Source organism: Nycticebus coucang, chromosome X, assembly GCF_027406575.1.
Source record: "Nycticebus coucang isolate mNycCou1 chromosome X, mNycCou1.pri, whole genome shotgun sequence".
Taxonomy (NCBI): Eukaryota; Metazoa; Chordata; class Mammalia; order Primates; family Lorisidae; genus Nycticebus; species Nycticebus coucang.
Window position 1 is genome coordinate 55,106,108 of NC_069804.1, and position 20,534 is coordinate 55,126,641.

Here is a 20,534-nt window from a genome sequence, read left to right on the forward strand (position 1 = left end):
TCCCTTAGTTTAATGCTGATCCAGAGGTAACAGGTTTGCATAAGGGCCCCTAGGAGATCATTCCTTCAGCCCACATATTTGACAGACTCACTAAGTGTCTATCAGAATTGAAAAGTAGGGGCAGCGCCTGTGGCTCAGTGAGTAGGGCGCCGGGTTCAAACCCAGCCCCCGTCAAACCGCAACAACAACAACAACAAAATAGCCTGGTGTGGCGGGCGCCTGTAGTCCCAGCTGCTCGGGAGGCTGAGGCAAGAGAATCGCGTAAGCCCAAGAGTTAGAGGTTGCTGTGAGCCGTGTGATGCCACGGCACTCTACCCAAGGGCGGTACAGTGAGACTCTGTCTCTACAAAAAAAAAAAGAAAAGTAGAGGGCGGCGCCTGTGGCTAGGTGGGGCCCCAACCCCATATAACTAGAGTGGAGGGTTCGAATCCGGCCCTGGCCAAACTGCAGCAAAAAGATAGCCGGGCATTGTGGCGGGCACCTGTAGTCCCAGCTACTTGGGAGACTGAGGCAAGAGAATCAATCGCTTAAGCCCAGGAGTTGGAGGTTGCTGTGAGCAGTGTGACGCCATGGCACTCTACTGAGGGTGAGGAAGTAAAACTCTCCTAAAAAAAAAATTGAAAAGTAGAAGGCTGGGCAGTGCCTGTGGCTCAGTGAGTAGGGCTCCAGCCCCATATACTGAGGGTGGCAGGTTCAAACCTGGCCCCCGCCAAACTGCAACAAAAAAAATAGGTGGGCACCTGTAGTCTCAGCTATTTGGGAGGCTGAGGCAAGATAATCACCTAAGCCCAGGAGTTGGAGGTTGCTGTGAGCTGTGACGTCATGGCGTTCCACCGAGGGTGATAAAGTGAGACTCTTAAAAAAAAGAAAAAATAGAAGGCACTCTATCCAACTAAATGTGTAATAATTTTACCCAGGAAGCCCAGATTGACTTGAGATGCAACAGCCTTTATTGTGGCAACACTGATGTGTGTGTACACACACCCCATTCCCAGTTGGGGCCTACCCTCACCCACCCTACCCCTTGATTCTGATACTGGAACACTGGGGCAGAGGACAAAACCCCCAGCAGAGCTGGAGAGAGGCAAGTGGGACCAAGGGTTCAACAGACAGAGTCAGGATACCTGACTCCATCCAGATGGGGGGCTGGGAACACTTGGGTTTGGAGTTCAAGATTTGGCGATGCTTTGATCTAGGTTCCAAGCTAGGGTACGGGTCTGGAAAAGCTTTGGTCCAGGATTCAGTACTTAAGAATCCCTTGCCCGAAACCCGGACTTTGGGGCTGAGCGTAGGAGACCAGTGGGTTTCAGATCTGGGTTGGAGGGGTGTCTTGGGGTCCAGTTTGAGATTGGTTGTAGATGCTCTGATCTCAAGCCCCAGTTTGGGGCTGGATATAGGTGGCTGAGTCCCAGGTACAGGTCTGGGAAGACTAGTTCCCAGTCTTACGCAGTGGGGGATGGGTGTGAGGAATAGTCTAGTTTGGGACCAGGATGGGGGTAGGGCGGTCACAGATGTCCTGGGTTTTTGACTGGGCAGGGGGTCCCTCAGTTTCTATTTTAAGGGCTGGGAAAGGGCTTGGTCCCCGGTATGGGCTTAAGCAGTGGGTATTCTTCAGGTCCTGGGTACAGATCCTAGGCCTCTAGGATCCAGCCTCCTGCTCTTGTCCCAGAGCCTCTAGTAGCAGGCCCATTGGCGTCCGCTTGAGACCAATGCTCTCGATCTTGTTCTCAATCTTGTTCTTAAGGTTGCGCAGGCGCAGCGAAGCATGCACCAGGATCACTGTGGGTGGTACCGAGAGGAGGGGTCAGTGTATGGACCTCAGCCTGCAGCCACTCGGGGCCCACGGAAAGGAATTGCGCAGGCAGGCCAATGGAGTGGTGAGCAGCCTAGAGGCCTCTGATCCTGAAAGCGTGGCCGAGTAATTCGCTTTGCAATGGGGCATGGCCAAGAAGGGTGTCCAGTAATGGGGTCATGGCCAGCGAAGGCACTTAACCCCAAGAGGGACCTGGAGAGGCAGTAGAAAGAGGCGCGTTCCCAGAAAAGGGGAGCAAAGTCAGGGAAGGCGCTTTTAACGGGGGCGTGGCCATGTCTCCTGGACTTCCCAGTTTTCTCTCAGCCAGAGAATCAGGGCGGAGCGAGCCGTCGCCTTAAGCACGTCCTGCCCGTTTTCCCCAGTCATCTTGGGGGTTAATAGAGACTCACAAAGCACCGGCCCGGTGATGCTGAGCAGGAAGGTGCCAGCGCCGCCCACGACCCAGAGAACGAGGAGGCCTACGGCGAGCACTGTGGCCAGGCAGGAGGTGGGGTGGCTGCGGCGACAGCGGCGTATGGCTGCATGAGTCTCAGCTGCCCACACCAATACGCCGAGGGCCACCATCACTACCAGTGCACTCAGGAGTGTGTGCAACGGGCGCACGTACCTGTGAGGACAAAGGAGCTAAGCTAGCCGGGCAGAATGGGAGAGGGCCACCCGAGAGTCCCTGGACCACCATCCACTCTATCCTGGGCCCCAGGAGCCATGGTCCTTTGGCCTGAGGAGATTCCAGCCTGACAAGACTCCCACCAGCCCAGCCTCAACAGGTCCAACCTGCGGGTGGGCTTCCAACGCCTAAGACCCCTGTTGAACCCTCATTTCTTCCTGTCAGTTCTACATTCTCATCTTCCTGAGGTCCTCCCTTCCATCCCTCCCATCCTGCTAGAGCCCGGGGCTCCCAGGCCTCCCTGGTCTTTCCTTCTGACTCTACCCACGCAGGGCCCCTCTCTAGCCAGTTCCCCGCCACCAAACTTCCCCTGCAGATTTCCTCTTCCAGGTCTTCTGTCTCCACATACTTCCCTCTCCCCAGGTGAGGGTCTTACAGGATGCCCTTCCAGGCTTCTTCCAATTCAAATGTCCCCTCCAGGCTCCCATTTCCCTATAGCTTCCTCCCTCCATCTCTGCTAGAACCCCTTCCAGTCCTGAATAGTCCCACTATCAACTTCCAGCCCCACCCAAGTCCCTCCTCCAGATTCTCCATCCCTTTCTGGTCTCTAGCTTCCTAGCCCTAGGTCCTCCAAGTTCCCCAGAAAGTACCTGCTCTTGGCACGTTCCAGTCACAGTCAGGACCCACCCCTCGACCATATTCTCCATTAAGTCCACCTTCCAAACCCTTCATCCTTACCATGTCCCTGTCGCTGTCTTCCCTAAATCCTCCAGTCTGCCTCAATCTGGCCACATCACTCACATCAACCTCCTCAGCCCCAAAGTACTCTCAGGCCCTCCTTATTTTAAAAGGTCTATCTCCTGGCCAACTTTTCCCTCAGTTACACACTTCACCTTCCTCCCTGGGTCTTCCTCCAGACTCACCATCCCCCGCAGGCCCTCCTTATAATCAGATTCCATTAAGTGCCCCCTTCCAAGCTCCTCAGGCCTAACATCTCTATCGAACCCCGCCTTTCTTGGCCTTACATGCCCCTCAGGTTACCCCTCCAGGTCCTTAAAGACCCCCGGTTCCGCCCGGCAGACGTCACTGGCCAACTGGCACCTCCTCCCTCCCTCACCCGGCCAGAGCGAAACTGAAGCCCAAGCAGAGAAGGTAGTTGGTTTGGTAGTAGAGGAGGTTGTTGATGACGCGGTGGCACCATCGCTGCGGGTCACACGGATCCGGAGCCGCTAGACGCGCTGACCCCAAAACAAAGTCGTCTAGGGCGCGTAGCGGTGGCAGCCGCACCTCCGACATCCTGCCGATCGATGTTGCTGGACCAAGCAGAAGGGCAGTTGGACTACAACGCCCGTTACACCCCGCGCCACCGCGGGGCACACTGGGAGATGGAGCCTGGGCGTAGCGGTTACTAGCCTGGCGACCTTAGGTGGACTGCGCAGGGGCGGTAACGCACGTGACCGGAAAAGCAACTAACTCGCCACACAGAAAAGCAGCAAGGGCTGCCGGGAAACAAGCCTCCGCCACTTGGCGAGGTACTGCGGGTTCTTCAAATTGCTCTCTGGCCTTGGGCGGTCCCGGCGCCTCAAGCACACAGCAACCAACGAGAAGAGAGAAGGGGGAGGCGCCTGTGTCTCAGTCGGTAAGGCGCCGGCCCCATATACCGAGGGTGGCGGGTTCAAACCCGGCCCCGGCCAAACTGCAACCAAAAAAAAAAATAGCCGGGCATTGTGGCGAGTGCCTGTAGTCCCAGCTGCTCGGGAGGCTGAGGCAGGAGAATCGCTTAAGCCCAGGAGTTGGAGGTTGCTGTGAGCCGTGTGAGGCCACGGCACTCTACCGAGGGCCATAGAGTGAGACTCTGTTTCTACAAAAAAAAAAAAAAAAAAAAAAGAGAGAGAAGGGACCATTAGAAGGATCCGAGTGGGACTCCCCATCTTTCCCGTCAGGGTCCAGGAGGGCCACAGCTCTCCTGGAAACTCCATGCCCCGCCCCTGAGGTAAAGCCATAAATGCCGTTAAGGGCCTTTTATTCACATTTATCACATCAGAGATCATCTCTTCCTGGGAAGCTTTTAAAAATCCCCGGGTTGGACTAGGTCATTCCCTCTGGGTTCCTGGCCTGGCCCTTCGGGCACACAGTTATCACGAAGTGCTTGAGGAAAGAAAGCTGTTTGTTTAGACAAAGCTCTGCTGAGTGAAAAGTGGGCACTGGCCCCCTGAATGCTTGCTGGCTGGTGGCTTCCACAGCAGTGTACCCCGAAGACTCAGCTCTGCAGTCTGCCACTTCAGGTCCCTAGCACAACTCCCAGGGTCCTTAAAAGTCATCATCATCACAGATGTCAAGGTACACATCAAAAGCCTCTCTGTTGCAGTTTCCATCAGGAGTGAAGACATACTTGTGGAAGGTCCCATCTACACAGATGGCTGGGGTAGGAGAGATGGGTGGTAAAATGTTAGAGGTTGTCACAACCACACATTCCAACCCTCTCAGGTGCCCCATAGCCTAGGGTCTTCCTCCAGGCCTTTACCCAAGTGCTATCTCCCTTACTGATGTTGAGCCACACATTCTAGCTTCCTATGGTTTTAAAATTCTTTCTAGTCTAACTGCAGGCCTTTGCCCATGCACTACCCCAAGCAAGGGGCTGTTCCCACTCACCAATGACAGAGTTGACGTTCTTGGAAGTATTGCGACCGAAGGCGCAGATGCAGGCCGACTCGGCAGGCACAGTGAAGCTCGCCAGGCTCCACTGAGAGTCCACGTACTGCCCAATCATAGGCCCCACCTTGCCCACACGAGCCAGCCTGCAGGCAGTACTGGCTAAGCCCAGGTGTGGTACATGGGCAGGGGAACAGGGATGCGGCAGGATGGGGCAAGGGATACTCACGCTGAGCGGCGGTTGAGGCGGGTATCCTTGAGAGCAAAGATATGGACGGTGCCCTTATCACTGGAAGCACAGAGGAAGGAAGAGTCGTGGCTGAAGTTAATGCTGAAAGACAGAGCAGCAGTGATGTCCACATGTCACATGGCATGGGGTCACCAGCCCATTATATGTGCCCTGTGCTCACCAGTAGAGGGTGGCAGGGTCAGTGCCTCGGCGCAGTTCCACCAGTTTCTCCTTGGATTGCGTGTCAAAGAGGCGAATGAGGGTACCCTTCTGGGAGGCTGAGGCTACTACAGTGCCTGGCTGATTCAGGGACACACAGGCCACATCACTCTGATGGGCATTGATAGTGAACGGAGCAGACGAGGTGCCAGGCTTTGTGCTTGCCAAGTCCTGGGGTAGGAGGGAGCAGTTCTAGGTGGGGGGTATGAAGGGGAGGAGCCAACAGTCCATCCGGAGAGCCAACCCACCCACTTACCCACCCTTGTCCCCCAATAGCTCACCACAAGTTGTAGGCTCCCGCATTTGTGTCCTGGGAACACTAGCAATTGCTTCTCCAGGCTGGGGCAGAGGTCACAGAGCCCTAGGGTATGAAGATGAGACAGCGCCTCAGAATGGACAGCTGGATACAGATGAAAGTGCAAGGCCCCAGGACACATGTTATCCACAGAACCCTCAGGGGGGTCCAGTTCAGTTGCACGCCCCACCAGCTATGAAGGTCCCCTTCTTCCCCGTGCAGCTATGGATTCTAGTAAGATGCTATTACAGCCCCAAGCAGCCCAAGGATCCCTGGAACACCCACCATGTCCTAAGTGTTTTTTCTGCTCTGCCATCTAGGGGCACTAAGGAGTGGGACAGGGCTGAGGATGGGGAGAGAGATGTAGCTGAGGAACAGAAAGATGGGATAAACTGCAAGTGTGAGCATTTCTGCACAGATTCTCTCCCTCCCTCTTTCCCAGTTGCTTTGTGTATGTACTTTCTTTTTCCTCCTCATCTCTGTCCCTCTGCCCATCCACTTCTCACACCTGTACACCTGTTTGGGTCCTCTCACCCTTGGGGTTGTCCCGTGTATCAAACTCAAACAGCTTCCGGGGACTGTCAGGGAAGGAGTACACATAGATGCGGTTCTTCAGCACAATCACGATCCTGTGGGCCTCACAGAACATAGAATGGTGATGAGGGAAGGGTGGGAAGCCAAGACAGAACTAACCCTCTCACCTGCTATGGGGACCTCCTACCCTCCACCCTAGTCCTCCTCAGGCTCACTTGTCATGGCGCATGCGCACAGCCAGCACTGGTTTGGTGAAGGTGAACTCCAGCACCAGCTTGTCCTTGGAGTCCTTGCCCTCTCGGGCATCGTCCCAGATCAGCACTGCTGGGCAGGTGGGTGGGTTGTTGGGGCCAAGGTTCAGGGTAAGGGCCAGCCCTGGTGACACAGGACCGAACCCTACTCTCCATGGAACCTCAACCCACTTACTAGCCTTTCACTAAACACCCAATGTGAGTCTCACATAGCATGAACACTTGTGGACATGATCCATGAAAGCATCAGTTTTAGAACTGTTATGTATAGATGAGGAAACCAAGGTTTGAGGGAGTTGAATGTCTGGCCAAGTTGCTCAGAGCCTATCAGTAATCAAATAGGGACACACATTCAGGCTTGTAACTTCCCCTCAGTAACTATTAACTATTTCTGCCTCCAGGTCCTAGTCTATACCTCCAGAAGATTATGAAAACTCTTAGGGTTCTGTGACTCACCTAAGGTGATTCCTGTCATGTCCCAGAGGGATCAACACCACCGCTTAAAGCAAGAGGACATTTGAGGCTCAAGCCAAGGGGCATTGGGGAGACAGTACCAACGTTTTAAAACCTGTTGGTTTATGACTTTGGATAAATCCTTTAACCTCAGCAGGCTTCAGTTCCTCATGAGTAAAAATGAGGATAATGATACTTCCTACCCCATAGAGTTACTGTGAGAATTAAATGAGTTAATACATGTTAAGTGCTTAGGAAAGTACCAGGTTCATAAGCGCTCTGTAGATAAGAACATGGCATACAGGAGGCATTCAAAAAGTTTTTAAAAATGATAGCACCACCAGGCTTTTCAAGCAATAATCCATGACTTCCAAGCTGTGGGCCTCACTGTGTGACTGTGAGGTGCACTGACATCTTCATCTGCCAGTGCCTCAGGGTGCCTGTGGGAGGCCAGGAATCCGGGAAATCTGGGCCAAGGGCAGGATGAGGCCACTTACCTGAGATCTCTGAGAACTTGGGGCTGCTACCACCGCCCACCAGGGCCAGAAGGTTGGAGCGGTGCAGCATCTCCACCAGGCCCATGCTGCCCACCTGCTCATGGTCTGGACAGGGACCAGAGTGTCAGTGGAGGTGGGGGGCCAATGCCCAAGCCCAGCTGTTCTGCCCATTGCCCTCCCTCAGCAATGGCTCACCCAGGTGCCCCTTCTCCATCAATGGTTCCACATTGTAGATGCGCACACCAGTTTCCATGGCACAGCAGAAGCAGCCTAGGGGATGGAAAGAATCTGGACTGCTGCAAAGAATGCCGAGGTAGGAAGCTGGGAGCCCATGGCCCACCTCTGACCCTCCTCTCCCTCCCTCCCAGTGGGTACAGGTACAAGCCTCTCTCACTTTGGTCTTGGTTGAAACGTAGGCTTGTCACTCCTCGAAGTGGCTGATGAGTCATGGTCCAGGGTTGCTCTCCTGAACACAAATGGGATAAAGATGGGAAGAGTCCTAGGATCTACCCTCCTAAAATTCCTTCCCTAACTGATTTAGTCTTCCCCTTACCACTATGCTAACCACTGACTGGCAGGAATGCAAAGAAGATTAAAAACGGGGAGAGTCCTGGGGTCTCTATTCTGAGTCCCCAAGATGCCAAACAGTTTGGCCAGGAACCCCCACCACCCCAATATTTTCACATTTGGCCAACCACAGCTCCAGGTCTGCAGTGACCTTCCCCCGACCTCCTGCCTCCTTAGACACTGGCCTTCACTGGCTTATTAGGAAATAATGGAAGTAGGGGGTGCTCCAGTGATATCTCCAACCCAAGCCAACTTTGGCCCCAATGAAGGACATGGCCAGGAACCACTCCCAACTCACTTCTTTTTTTTAAAAAAAATTAATTCATTTTTGAGACAACCAAAAGAAACTTTGAGATCTCATCTTTTTTTTTGTTTAAGACAGAGCCTCACTTTGTCACCCTTGGTAGAGTGCCGTGGCGTCATAGCTCACAGCAACCTCAAACTCTTGGGCTCAAGCAATCCTCTTGCCTCAGTTTTTCATTTTTACTAGAGACAGGGTGGTGGGGAGGAGTCTCACTCTTGCTCAGGCTGGTCTCAAACTCATGAGCTCAAGTGATCCACCCACCTCGGCCTCCCAGAGTGCTAGAATTATAGGCGTGAGCCACCGCGCCCAGCCTCCAACCCACTTCTTATCTTCACACCTGGACCTAGCACCCAACTCCACCTGTCAATAAATAAGGGAAAGGGTACCTCTTTTTGCACCTCCACGACCTGGCCCTGAGACTGCTATGCTTGGTTCACCACTCCCTGGAACTCTCCTCCTAATGCCCTTCTAACTCTACCCCAACCTATTCAACCACCCCAGGGTCCCCTCACACCTTCCCTCTTCCCTCCTCGCAGGCTTCCAAACCCCTTGGGATGACCCCTTCTCATACCTTGCTCATTCCCAACCAGGGCCAGCCTGGGCGTTCCTCTAGATCCTCTTTTTGCCCTCAAGGATTCTCTTATCACTGTAAAGTCCTCACCCACGGGACATCTTCCTTGTGCTCTGCTTTCCTTGATTCCAACATGACCTACCTGGACGGCCCCCCAGGAACGCCATCCCCCTAAGATTCTTCCTCTAGACTCCATCCTCTCTCCAAGACCCCTTACCTCTCAAGACCCTTGCTAAGAACAAATCATCCCAAACCCCTGCCTAAGAGGTACTCAAGCCCCCAAGATGACTGACCAGGAACCCACCCGCCAAGATTACTGCCCTAGAGCCTCCATTGTCCCTTTGAACTCTGCCCAGGCGCACCCCCTCCCTACCTACCAAGAGCCCAAACCTCCTACTATTCCCCCATGTGACACCCTTCACCAGGCCACATCACTCTCATTATTTGGACAGCTCCACCTTTGACCCATGACAAATCCACCTTCAAAGACCCCTGTTTTGAACCTTCATTGCAAATGCCCGCGCCACCCGAGAACACTGTCCGGAAAGCCTCACCCCTCTTTCAAGAATGTCATGCTTGCAATGCTAGCACCCACTCAAGATCCCTGTCCTGGACCCCAACCTACCAAGACCCCTACTCAAAAAACCCTCCCCCAGACCCCGAGCAACCCTGGAGTTGTGCTCCAGATTGTTGCCGCTGTCACCGACCTGACGTCCGCGTGTCCCCGACCCTGGCCCCACTTGTCCGTGCCGCCCGCGGCCGGGCTTTCTGACCTCCCGGGCCTTGGCGCCCGGCTCCGGTGTTTACATCAGGCCCCACTTCCGGGGGAGGGAGTCTGTGACCGGAAATGACTCATCCCGGCCGGAAAAACGCTGCCGAAGTTCTCCTTTCCTGGTTTGCAGGTCTCAGGAGCATCATGAGTGAGGAGGGCCCGGGAGCGGAGGGAGGTCGGCTGGAGAATCGAGAGGTGGAGAAGGAGCTCCAAGGGCAAGACTGAGGGAACTGGGGATGGGTAAGAGAGAGAGGGAGAGCGCCTTCTCCCCGCAAAATGTCCCAGCAGCGGACAACTCGGTGACCTACGGGGAGTTAGAGGGGTTAACCTTCTGTGCTAACAAGATTTGGACCTCCGAGGTGGGCTAGAGTAGCCACCCCCGTTCGCAGTACGGAGTGATCTCAAACTTCTAGAGGTAGAAAGTTGTGACTTTAGGGCGGTGCCTGTGGCTCCGTGAGTAGGGCGCCGGCCCCATATACCGAGGATAGCGGGTTCGAACCCGGCCACGGCCAAACTGCAACAAAAAATAGCCGGACGTTGTGGCGGGCGCCTGTAGTCCCAGCTACTCGAGAGGCCGAGGCAAGAGAGTAGCCCAAGAGCTGGAGGTTGCTGTGAGCCGTGACGCTACGGCACTCGATAAAGTGAGGCTCTGTCTCTTAAAAAAAATATATATATATAAAGGGTGGCGCCTGTGGCTCAAAGGAGTAGGGCGCCGGCCCCATATGCCGGAGGTGGCGGGTTCAAACCCAGCCCCGGCCAAAAACTGAAAAAATAAAGAAATAAAAAAAAGTTGTGACTTTATCACCTTGGCCAAAGGGAATCCTGGGCTGAGATTTTGCTTTCTCCCACCCTACCTCCCAGCTCTGTTTTATTTACAAAGCAAAAAATAGGGCGGGGCGCAGTGGGTGGTTCAAGTCTGTAATCCCAGCACTCTGGGAGGTGGAGGCCTGTGCATCACCTAAACTCTGGAGTTAGAGATCAGCCTGAGCAAGAGTGAGACCACGTCTGAGCCAAAGAGTTTGAGGTTGCTGTGAGCTATGATGCCAAGCACTCCACCCAGGGCGACAGTGAGATTCTGCCTCAAAAACGAACAAAAACCCCGTAAATAGTCTTTTATGCAGCTGTTGTGTACCCATAATTAAAAATAAATGTAATTTGGGGCAGCGCCTGTGGCTCAGTGAGTAGGGCGCCGGCCCCATATACCAAAGGTGGCGGGTTCAAACGCAGCCCCAGCCAAACTGCAACAAAAAAACAGGCGGGCACCTGTAGTCCCAGCTACTGGGGAGGCTGAGGCAAGAGAATCGCCTAAGCCCAAGAGCTGGAGGTTGTTGTGAGCTGTGATGTTACGGCACTCTACCAAGGGCAACAAAATGAAACTCTGTCTCTAAAAAAAATAAAAAATAAGTAAATAAATGTAATTTAAAAATAGTTTTTGATGGTAAAAGATACTGTTTACTGTGAAAAAAGGCCTCCATATTGGCTCCACGCTTGTAGCTCAGAGGCTTGGGCACCGCCCACATACACCAGGGCTGGGGGGTTTGAATCCGCCTCAGGCTTGCCAAACAGCAATAACAACTACAACAAAAAAATAGCCCGGCGTTGTGGCGGGTGCCTGTAGTCCCAGCTACTTGGGAGGCTAAGACAAGAAAATCGCTTGAGCCCAAGAGTTTGAGGTTGCTGTGAGCTGTGATGCCACAGCATGCTATCCAGGGTGATAGCTTGAGACTCTGTCTCAGAAACAACAACAAAACTTTTAAAGTTTTGAGAAAATATAGTTTCACACGCAGTTGTAAGGAACAATACAGAATAATTGCATGCTTTTACCAGGGTACTGACATTGATAAAGTCTACCCATCCTTTTTCTTAAGGTATTGTTTTGATGCTTCTGTTTTTTTAATATGTTAGTATATAGGGACAACTGTTTAACACTCTTTCCTTTTTTTTTTTTTTTTTTGAGACATAGTCTCAACTATGTCACCCTTGGTAGAGAGCCGTGGCATCACAGCTCACAGCAACCTCAAACTCTTGGGCTTACGTGATTCTCTTGCCTTAGACGAGTAGCTGAGACTATAGGCGCCAGCCACAACACCTGGCTGTTTTTTTGTTGTAGTTGTTGTTGTTTGGCAGGCCTGGGCTGGGCTTGAACCTGCCAGCCTTGGTTTATGTGGCCAGCGCCCTACTCAATCAGCTACAGGCACCGAGCCTATTTATTTATTTATTTTTTTTTGATACAGAGTCTCACTCTGTTGCCCTGGGTAGAGTGCCGTGGAATCATGGTAGCTCACAGCAACTTCAAACTCTAGGGTTCAAGCGATCCTTCTGCCTCAGCCTCCTAAGGTCTCCAACTCCTGAGATCAAGCAATCCACCCACCTCACCGTCCCCTAGTGCTAGGATTACAGGCGTGAGCAACCTTGCTAAGCCTAACTCATCCTTGTTAACTGGTTCATGATATCCTATGGTATAAATGTAGCATTGTTCAGCTCTTCCCCCATTGATGGCCATCTATATTGTTTCAGATACTGTGTTGTGAATATCCATGGACATTTCTACTTACGAATTTTGGCCTGGTATATTTCCCTTGGCATGACTCCACTGCTGTGTTCCTCTGCAAAGCCAATCATGTGATTTCTTCAGTCTTTACTTCAAACACCCCAGACCATATTTAACTCAGTTTGGCCTCTGTCACTCTCACTTCTCTGGCACTGATCTAGGGCATTTTATATGCCTCATTCCTATCCCCCACTCACCAGCTCTATGACACCAGTGAAAACCAGCATCCCAGCATAATGGAGGGAATAGAGACAGCTAGATTCTCCTGTTTGCTTCTGCATTCAATCTCTTGTGATGTCTCATATTGTGTGACTTCTGGAAAATCGTACTATATTCTTGTGAATGACTGAATGTGCAAAAGTAAAATGAGGTGTTCATACCATGAAAATACTTCTGGCCTGGCTTGGAGCCTGTAGCTCAGTGGTTAGGGTGCCGGCCACATGCACTCAGGCTGGTGGGTTTGAACGTGGCCCAGGCCTGCTAAACAACAATGACAACAACAACAAAATAACCAGGCTTTGTGGCGGGCACCTGTAGTCCCAGCAACTTTGGAGGCTGAGGCAAGAGAATCACTTAAGCCCACGACTTTGAGGTTGCTGTGAGCTGTGATGCCATGGTACTCTACCAAGGGCAACATAGTGAGCATTCCTAGATAACAAGTATGTCTCCCGTCTCCAGGCAGACAGCTACAATTACCTTATCCACTACCTCCAAAGTGACAGTACTGCCCTGTGCAAAGTCCTTACCTTACATATTCATCTTGATGTGCAACCTGCCAAGACAACAGATTACCGGCTCTATGTCAGTGGCACCTCCTCTTGTGGAGAGAGCAATGACTTAGAGCCATTAGGCATCACAGCTCACAGCAACCTCCAACTTTTGGTCTCAAGCAAGTCTCCTGACGCCGCCTCCCAAGTAGCTGGGACTACAGGCACCCACCACAATGCCTGGCTATATGTATTTTTTTTTTTTTTTGGTTGCAGCCATCATTATTGTTTGGCGGGCCCGAGCTGGATTCGAAACCGCCAGCTCAGGTGTATGTGGCTGGCGCCTTAGCCGCTTGAGTTACAGACGCTGAGCCTCCTTTTTTTTTGTAGAGACAGAGTCTCACTTTACCACCCTCGGTAGAGTGCCATGACGTCACAGCACTCACAGCAACCTCCAGCTCTTGGGCTTTCGCGATTCTCCTGCCTCAGCCTCCCGAGCAGCCGGGACTACAGGCGCCCGCCACAACGCCCAGCTATTTTATGGTTGCAGTTCAGCCGGGGCTGGGTTTGAACCTGCCACCCTCGGTATATGGGGCCGGCACCCTACTCACTGAGCCACAGGCGCCACCCTTTTTTTTTTTTTTTTTTTTTTTTTGTAGAGACAGAGTCTCACTTGGTCACCCTCACAGCAACTTCCAGCTCTTGGGCTTAGGCGATTCTCTTGCCTCAGCCTCCCCAGTAGCTGGGACCACAGGCACCCACCACAAAGCCTGGCTATTTTCTTTTTTTTTTTTTTGTAGAGACAGAGTCTCACTTTATGGCCCAGGGTAGAGTGCCGTGGCCTCACACAGCTCACAGCAACCTCCAACTCCTGGGCTTAAGCGATTCTCTTGCCTCAGCCTCCCGAGTAGCTGAGGCAAGTAGCCTGCCACAATGCCCGGCTATTTTTTGGTTGCAGTTTGGCCGGGGCCGGGTTTGAACCCCCCACCCTCGGTATATGGGGCCAGCGCCTTACCGACTGAGCCACAGGCGCCACCCAGCCTGGCTATTTTTTGTTGCAGTTTGGCCGGAGCTGGGTTTGAACCCGCCACCCTCGGTATATGGGGTCCGCGCCCTACTCACTGAGCCACAGGCGGTGCCCCTTACTTTGCCTTTCAGACTAGTGGTATGGTTACATACATAATGCTGCACATTAACAGAACAGAGATGAAGAAAGATGCTAACAGAACAGAGATGAAGAAAAATGCTTACTTTTGTCATACAAAGTTATTATGAAGAGGAGTCTCAGGATTGAAAAGGACAAAATTCTGATGACCTGATGACCTAGTAACCTGTTGAAATCCAAACTTGGATGAAAATATAGATCCACCACTTGGTGTCAATCAGTCATGGAGCTGCAGCCCAGGGCCAGGGTGTGGGCAGTGGGGCCTGGAGGCCCAGCTGAGCCGGCTGTGGGAGCGAGACCCTACAGCAGAGATGATGGAGGCAGAAGCAGTCCAGGGGCGGCCGGTGGGGCAACTGGAGCTGCCTGGGATGTTCAGTCATGAAACAAGTGTGTGCTGAGCAGATTCAGGTGGCAGTGTCTTGCTACCTCAAACTCCGGCAATACATGGAATCAGATGGCCTCTTGAAGCAAAGGCTGCGGCTGTCACAGACTGCTGAGGAGATAACAGCCAATTTCACAGTTCAGTCAGAATCTGGTTGTGCCAACATGGTATCTGCAGCCCTTTGCCAGGTAGAGCCCCAGCAATATGAAGTACAATTTGGACGACTACGGAATTTTCTTACTGATTCTGATTCCCAACACAGCCATGAAGTGATGCCTTTCTTCTATCCTCTCTTTGTCTACATCTCAACCTGGTCCAGAACAGTTCGAAGAGCACAGTGGAAAGTTTTTACAGCTGCTTCCATGGAATGTTTCTGCAGAATGCTAGCCAGAAGGATATCATTGAGCAGCTACAGATCACTCAGACCATCCAGGACGTCCTGTCTAACTTCAAGCTCCGAGCATTCCTAGATAACAAGTATGTCTCCTGTCTCCAGGAAGACAGCTACAGCTACTTCATCCGCTACCTCCAAAGTGACAATACTGCCCTGTGCAAAGTCCTTACCTTACATATTCATCTTGATGTGCAACCTGCCAAGACAACAGATTACCGGCTCTATGTCAGTGGCACCTCCTCTTGTGGAGAGAGCAATGACTTAGAGCTCCCTGATGTGCCCAGCCCTATTCTACAGAATGAGGCCGCTCTGGAGGTCCTGCAGGAGAGCATTAAGCATGTCAAGGACATACCTCCCTCCTTCACTACCATCTGCTTCTATGCCTTCTATAACACAGAGCAGCTGCTGAACACTGCAGAAATCTCCCGATAGCAAGCTGCTTGCTGCTGGGTTTGACAACTCTTACATAAAACTTTGGCTCTTGGCCAATTTTTTTTTTTTTTTTTTGCGACAGAGCCTCAAGCTGTTGCCCTGGGTAGAGTGCTGTGGCATCACAGCTCACAGCAACCTCCAACTCCTGTGCTCAAGTGATTCCCCTGCCTCCACCTCCCAAGTAGCTGGGACTACAGGTGCCCACCATAACACCCAGCTATTTTGTTTGGTTGCAGCCGTCATTGCTGTTTGGCGGGCCAGGGCTGGATTTGAACCCGCCAGCTCAGGTGTATGTGGTTGGCGCTTTAGCTGCCTGAGCCACAGGCGCCGAGCCACTTGCATAAAACTTTGGAGTTGGGCGGCGCCTGTGGCTCAAGGAGTAGGGCGCCGGTCCCATATGCCAGAGGTGGTGGGTTCAAACCTAGCTCCAGCCAAAAACCAAAAAAAAAAAACTTTGGAGTTTACGATCCAAGAAGTTAAAATCAGAGCCCCATTGAGTAGACGTGTCCCACATCCAACTGGCTTGCGATATTCTGGAAGAGGATGATGAGGATGACAGTGCTAGCACAGAGATGAAGATACTGTGGACCAGTGTACAGCAAGAGGTTCCTTGCAGACAGCTCAGGGTTGCTGTCTCGTTCTGAGGACATGTCCATTTGATACTAGGACCCAGGGAGTTTTACTAACACTGTGTTGTACCAAGGACATGCCTACCCTGTGTGGGACCTGGACATCAACCTATATAGTCTGTACTTCACCAGTGGGTCGCACAACCGCACTGCCAGGCTGTGGCCATTTGATCGGACATACCCGCTGAGGATATATGCAGGATACCTGGCGTGGTGGACCATGTCAAATCCACCCAAATTCAAACTACTTACCTACAGGCTCCACCAACAAGACTGTGTGGCTGTGGAGCACCAAGCAGGGGAACTCGGTGAGACTCTTCACAGGCCACCATGGCCCTGTGCTTTCTTTTGCTTTCTCTCCCAATGGTAAGTACTTGGCATCTGCAGGTGAGGACCAGCAGTTGAAGCTGTGGGACTTGGCCTCTGTGACCCTTTATAAAGAACTGAGAGGCCACACAGACAATATCACCATCCTCACCTTCAGTCCAGACAGCAGCTTAATCACCTGTGCCTCCATGGTCAACTCCGTGCGTGCGTGTCTGGGACATCAGGAACACTTAACTGCAGTACGCCTGCCCATGGCTCCTCCAGTGAGCTTGTGGGCGTGTACACTGGGCAGATGAGCAATGTTCTGAGTGTGGAGTTGAAGGCCTGTAACTTTTTTCTGGTGACTGGAATTACACAAGAAAATCAGGAATATTAATTTTTTTCTTTGTTGGAATGGACTGGCACAGTGGTAGAAGGCCTCCAGTTGCGGTCCTTCCACAAGTTGAGATTGAATCACTGACTGTGAAAGAGCACCCTGCTCCCCTGTTTCCTGGGCCATCATCCCAGGCAGGTCCTCCTTCACTCAGCCCCCCAGCATCAAAGGCCTGGGTTGGTGTTGGAGGCTGAGGCAAGGCAATGGTGAGTGGACACAAGATCTAGAATTAGGGTGCTCCAGAGGCCCCATGCCATGCCCTGCACAAGTGAGAACTTTCCTGTCTCTGTCTTGTCTGTCCTGTTCCCTGCCCAGGGCTGGTCTGGTTAGAGGGTGGTTGCAGAGCACTCTAGAAGCAAGTGGCAGAGGCCAGCCCTTGGTGGAAGGGAAGTCCTTATTGGTGGAGGGATGTTGGGGTGGGAACTAGGAAAGGGGAGGGGATGATCCTGACAAAAAGTCTTTCCTTTTGCATAATTACAGAGAACTAGGATTTTTTATTGTTATTATAATTATAATTATTATTGAGAAGAGGAAACCTAACACTGGCAGAGGGGACCTTCTCTGCTTTTTTTTTTTTTAATTTCCAAATTTTAATTCAGACTATAAACCTTTGGATTGAAAAAAATTCAATAAGCCCCAAACAGAATAAACAAAGTTCCAAACCATATAAAACCAATCACTATATTATTTAGGAATCCATACACATATGATAAGAATAATAAATACCATAGACAAGATTAATCAAAATTCAGGATAGCAGTTAGCTCTGGAAAGAAAAAATGGACAACTCAAAGGCTTTAATTGTATTAGTGAATTCATTTTCTCAAGTGACCTAAGAGGTAAATACACATTTATTTTTTTTTTCTTTTCCAATTTTCTTTTTTTTTTTTTTTTATTAAATCATAGCTGTGTACATTGATATGATCATGGGGCATCATTCACTAGCTTCACAGACCGTTTACCAAGTTTCACATATACCCTTGTAAGATGCACCGCTGGTGTAATCCCACCAATCCCCTTCCGTCTACCCTCCTCCCCCCTCCCTCCGCTCCCTTTCCCCCTTCCCCCTATTCTTAGGTTGTAACTGGGTAATAGCTTTCATGTGAAAACCCTAAATTAGTCTCATAGTAGGGCTGAGTACATTGGGTACTTTCTCTTCCATTCTTGAGATACTTTACTAAGAAGAATATGTTCCAGCTCCATCCATGTAAACATGAAAGAGGTAAAGTCTCCATCTTTCTTTAAGGCTGCATAATATTCCATGGTGTACATATACCACAATTTATTAATCCATTCGTGGATCGATGGGCACCTGGGCTTCTTCCATGACTTAGCAATTATGAATTGGGCTGCAATAAACATTCTGGTACAAATATCTTTGTTATGACGTGATTTTTGGTGTTCTGGGTATATGCCCAGTAGAGGAATTACAGGATTGAATGGCAGATCTATTTTTAGATCTCTAAGTGTTCTCCATATCTCTTTCCAAAAGGAATGTATTAATTTGCATTCCCACCAGCAGTGCAAAAGTGTTCCCTTTTCTCCACATCCGCGCCAACATCTCTGGTCTTGGGATTTTGTGATATAGGCTAGTCTCACTGGAGTTAGATGGTATCTCAAAGTAGTTTTGATTTGCATTTCTCTGATGATTAAAGATGATGAGCATTTTTTCATATGTCTGAAGGCCGCACGCCTGTCTTCTTCAGAGAAGTTTCTCTTCAAATCCCTTGCCCAGCCTGCGATAGGATCCCTTGTTCTATTCTTGCTAATGGCGTTTGAGTTCTCTGTGGATTCTGGTTATTAAACCTTTGTCGGAGACATAACCTGCAAATATCTTCTCCCATTCTGAGGGCTGTTTCCTTGCTTTACTTACTGTGTTCTTGGCTGTGCAGAAGCTTTTTAGTTTGATCAGGTCCCAGTAGTGTATTTTTGAAGCTGCTTCAATTGCCCGGGGGGTCCTCCTCATAAAATACTCGCCCAGCCCAATTTCTTCAAGGGTTTTCCCTGCACTCTCCTCTAGTATTTTTATAGTTTCATGTCTTAAGTTTAAATCTTTGATCCAGTGAGAGTCTATCTTAGTTAATGGTGAAAGGTGTGGGTCCACTTTCAGTCTTCTGCAGGTTGCCAGCCAGTTCACCCAGCACCATTTGTTAAATAGGGAATCTTTTCCCCACTGAATGTTTTTAATTGGCTTGTCAAAGATTAAATAACGGTAAGTAGCTGGATTCATCTCTTGATTCTCTATTCTATTCCAGACATCTACCTCTCTGTTTTTGTGCCAATACCATGCTCTTTTGATCACTATTGATTTGTAGTATAGTCTGAGGTCTGGTAGCATAATTCCTCCTGCTTTGTTTTTATTTCTGAGTAATGTTTTGGCTATTCGAGGTTTTTTCTGATTCCATATAAAACGAAGTATTGTTTTTTCCAGATCTTTAAAGTATGACAGTGGAGCTTTAATAGGGATTGCATTGAAATTATATATTACTTTGGGTAGTATAGACATTTTAACTATGTTGATTCTTCCCAGCCATGAGCATGGTATGTTTTTCCATTTGTTAATAGTTTCAGCTATTTCTTTTCTTAGAGTTTCATAGTTCTCTTCATAGAGATCTTTCACGTCCTTTGTTAGATAAATTCCCAAATATTTCATCTTCTTTGGCACTACTGTGAATGGGATAGAGTCCTTAACTGTTTTTTCAACTTGACTGTTGTTGGTATATATAAAGGCTACCGATTTATGAATGTTGATTTTGTAACCTGAGACACTGCTGTATTCCTTGATCACTTCTAAGAGTTTTGTAGTAGAGTCCCTAGTGTTTTCCAGATATACTATCATATCATCCGCGAAGAGTGAAAGTTTGATCTCTTCTGACCCTATATGGATACCCTTGATCGCCTTTTCTTCCCTAATTGCAGTGGCTAAAACTTCCATTACAATGTTAAAAAGCAATGGAGACAATGGGCAGCCTTGTCTGGTTCCTGATCTGAGTGGAAATGATTCCAATTTAACTCCATTCAATATGATATTGGCTGTGGGTTTGCTGTAGATGGCCTCTATCAGTTTAAGAAATGTCCCTTCTATACCGATTTTCTTAAGTGTTCTGATCATGTAGGGATGCTGGATGTTATCAAAAGCTTTTTCTGCATCGATTGAGAGAATCATATGGTCTTTGTTTTTTAATTTGTTTATGTGCTGGATTACATTTATAGATTTACGTATATTGAACCAGCCTTGAGATCCTGGGATAAAACTGACTTGGTCATGATGTACAATTTGTTTGATGTGTTGCTGGATTCTGTTTGTTAGGATCTTGTTGAATATTTTTGCATCTATATTCATTAGTAATATCGGTCTATAATTTTCTTTTCTTGTTGGGTCTTTCCCTGGTTTGGGGATCAGGGTGATGTTTGCTTCATAGAAAGTGTTGGGTAGTCTTCCTTCTTTTTCTGCCTTTTGGAACAGGTTAAGTAATATAGGTACTAATTCCTCTTTAAAGGTTTGGTAGAATTCAGATGTGAAACCATCTGGTCCTGGGCTTTTCTTTTTAGGGAGGTTTTGTATGGTTGATTCTATTTCCGAACTTGATATGGGCCTGTTCAACATTTCCACTTGATTCTGGCTAAGTCTTGGAAGGTGACGTGCTTCCAAGTATTGGTCAATTTCCTTCAGATTTTCATATTTCTGAGAATAAATTTTCTTGTAATAGTCATTAAGGATTTTTTTGATTTCTGAGGAGTCTGTTGTTATTTCGTCTTTGTTGTTTCTGATTGATGAGATTAGAGATTTTACTCTTTTTTTCCTGATTA

The 20,534-nt window shown here is 49.8% G+C and overlaps 2 protein-coding genes and 1 pseudogene across 10 annotated transcripts; 1 reads left to right on the forward strand and 2 right to left on the reverse strand.

Moving 5' to 3' along the window:
* Positions 1-933: 933 nt before the first annotated feature.
* On the reverse strand, positions 934-3,967 carry PRAF2 (PRA1 domain family member 2). The gene is made up of 3 exons (XM_053580837.1): positions 3,538-3,967; positions 2,203-2,420; positions 934-1,779 (listed from the first exon to the last, which is right to left on the reverse strand). Exons 1-3 carry the CDS (start codon positions 3,714-3,716, stop codon positions 1,640-1,642), a joined length of 537 nt encoding a protein of 178 aa, XP_053436812.1. The 5' UTR covers positions 3,717-3,967; the 3' UTR covers positions 934-1,639.
* Positions 3,968-4,426: 459 nt separating this feature from the next.
* WDR45 (WD repeat domain 45) lies at positions 4,427-9,834 on the reverse strand. Of its 9 annotated transcripts, XM_053580825.1 has the most exons (13): positions 9,700-9,815; positions 8,993-9,134; positions 8,683-8,781; positions 7,945-8,016; positions 7,746-7,820; positions 7,551-7,655; positions 6,565-6,724; positions 6,350-6,444; positions 5,802-5,881; positions 5,483-5,691; positions 5,302-5,403; positions 5,073-5,218; positions 4,427-4,840 (listed from the first exon to the last, which is right to left on the reverse strand). In XM_053580825.1, exons 4-13 carry the CDS (start codon positions 7,997-7,999, stop codon positions 4,731-4,733), a joined length of 1,137 nt encoding a protein of 378 aa, XP_053436800.1. In that variant the 5' UTR covers positions 8,000-8,016; positions 8,683-8,781; positions 8,993-9,134; positions 9,700-9,815; the 3' UTR covers positions 4,427-4,730. The 9 variants fall into 9 exon arrangements, with proteins under 9 accessions (XP_053436800.1, XP_053436801.1, XP_053436802.1 ...); XM_053580826.1 differs by lacking the exon at positions 8,993-9,134 and having other exon boundaries at positions 9,700-9,827; XM_053580827.1 differs by lacking the exon at positions 8,683-8,781.
* A 4,250-nt stretch (positions 9,835-14,084) lies between these two features.
* LOC128578255 (TAF5-like RNA polymerase II p300/CBP-associated factor-associated factor 65 kDa subunit 5L) lies at positions 14,085-17,253 on the forward strand (annotated as a pseudogene).
* The last annotated feature ends 3,281 nt before the right edge of the window (positions 17,254-20,534 follow it).

Coding starts and splice junctions, on each gene's coding strand:
- WDR45 (XM_053580824.1), bottom strand. CDS start 7,999: ATGACTCATCAGCCACTTCGAGGAGTGACAAGCCTACGTTTCAACCAA. Junction 6,445..6,564: donor GTGCGCATGCGCCATGACAA/GTGAGCCTGAGG, acceptor TGAGGCCCACAG/GATCGTGATTGTGCTGAAGA. Junction 5,882..6,349: donor TACACGGGACAACCCCAAGG/GTGAGAGGACCC, acceptor TTCATACCCTAG/GGCTCTGTGACCTCTGCCCC.
- PRAF2 (XM_053580837.1), bottom strand. CDS start 3,716: ATGTCGGAGGTGCGGCTGCCACCGCTACGCGCCCTAGACGACTTTGTT. Junction 2,421..3,537: donor TTCAGTTTCGCTCTGGCCGG/GTGAGGGAGGGA, acceptor TTGTCCTCACAG/GTACGTGCGCCCGTTGCACA. Junction 1,780..2,202: donor CATCACCGGGCCGGTGCTTT/GTGAGTCTCTAT, acceptor TACCACCCACAG/TGATCCTGGTGCATGCTTCG.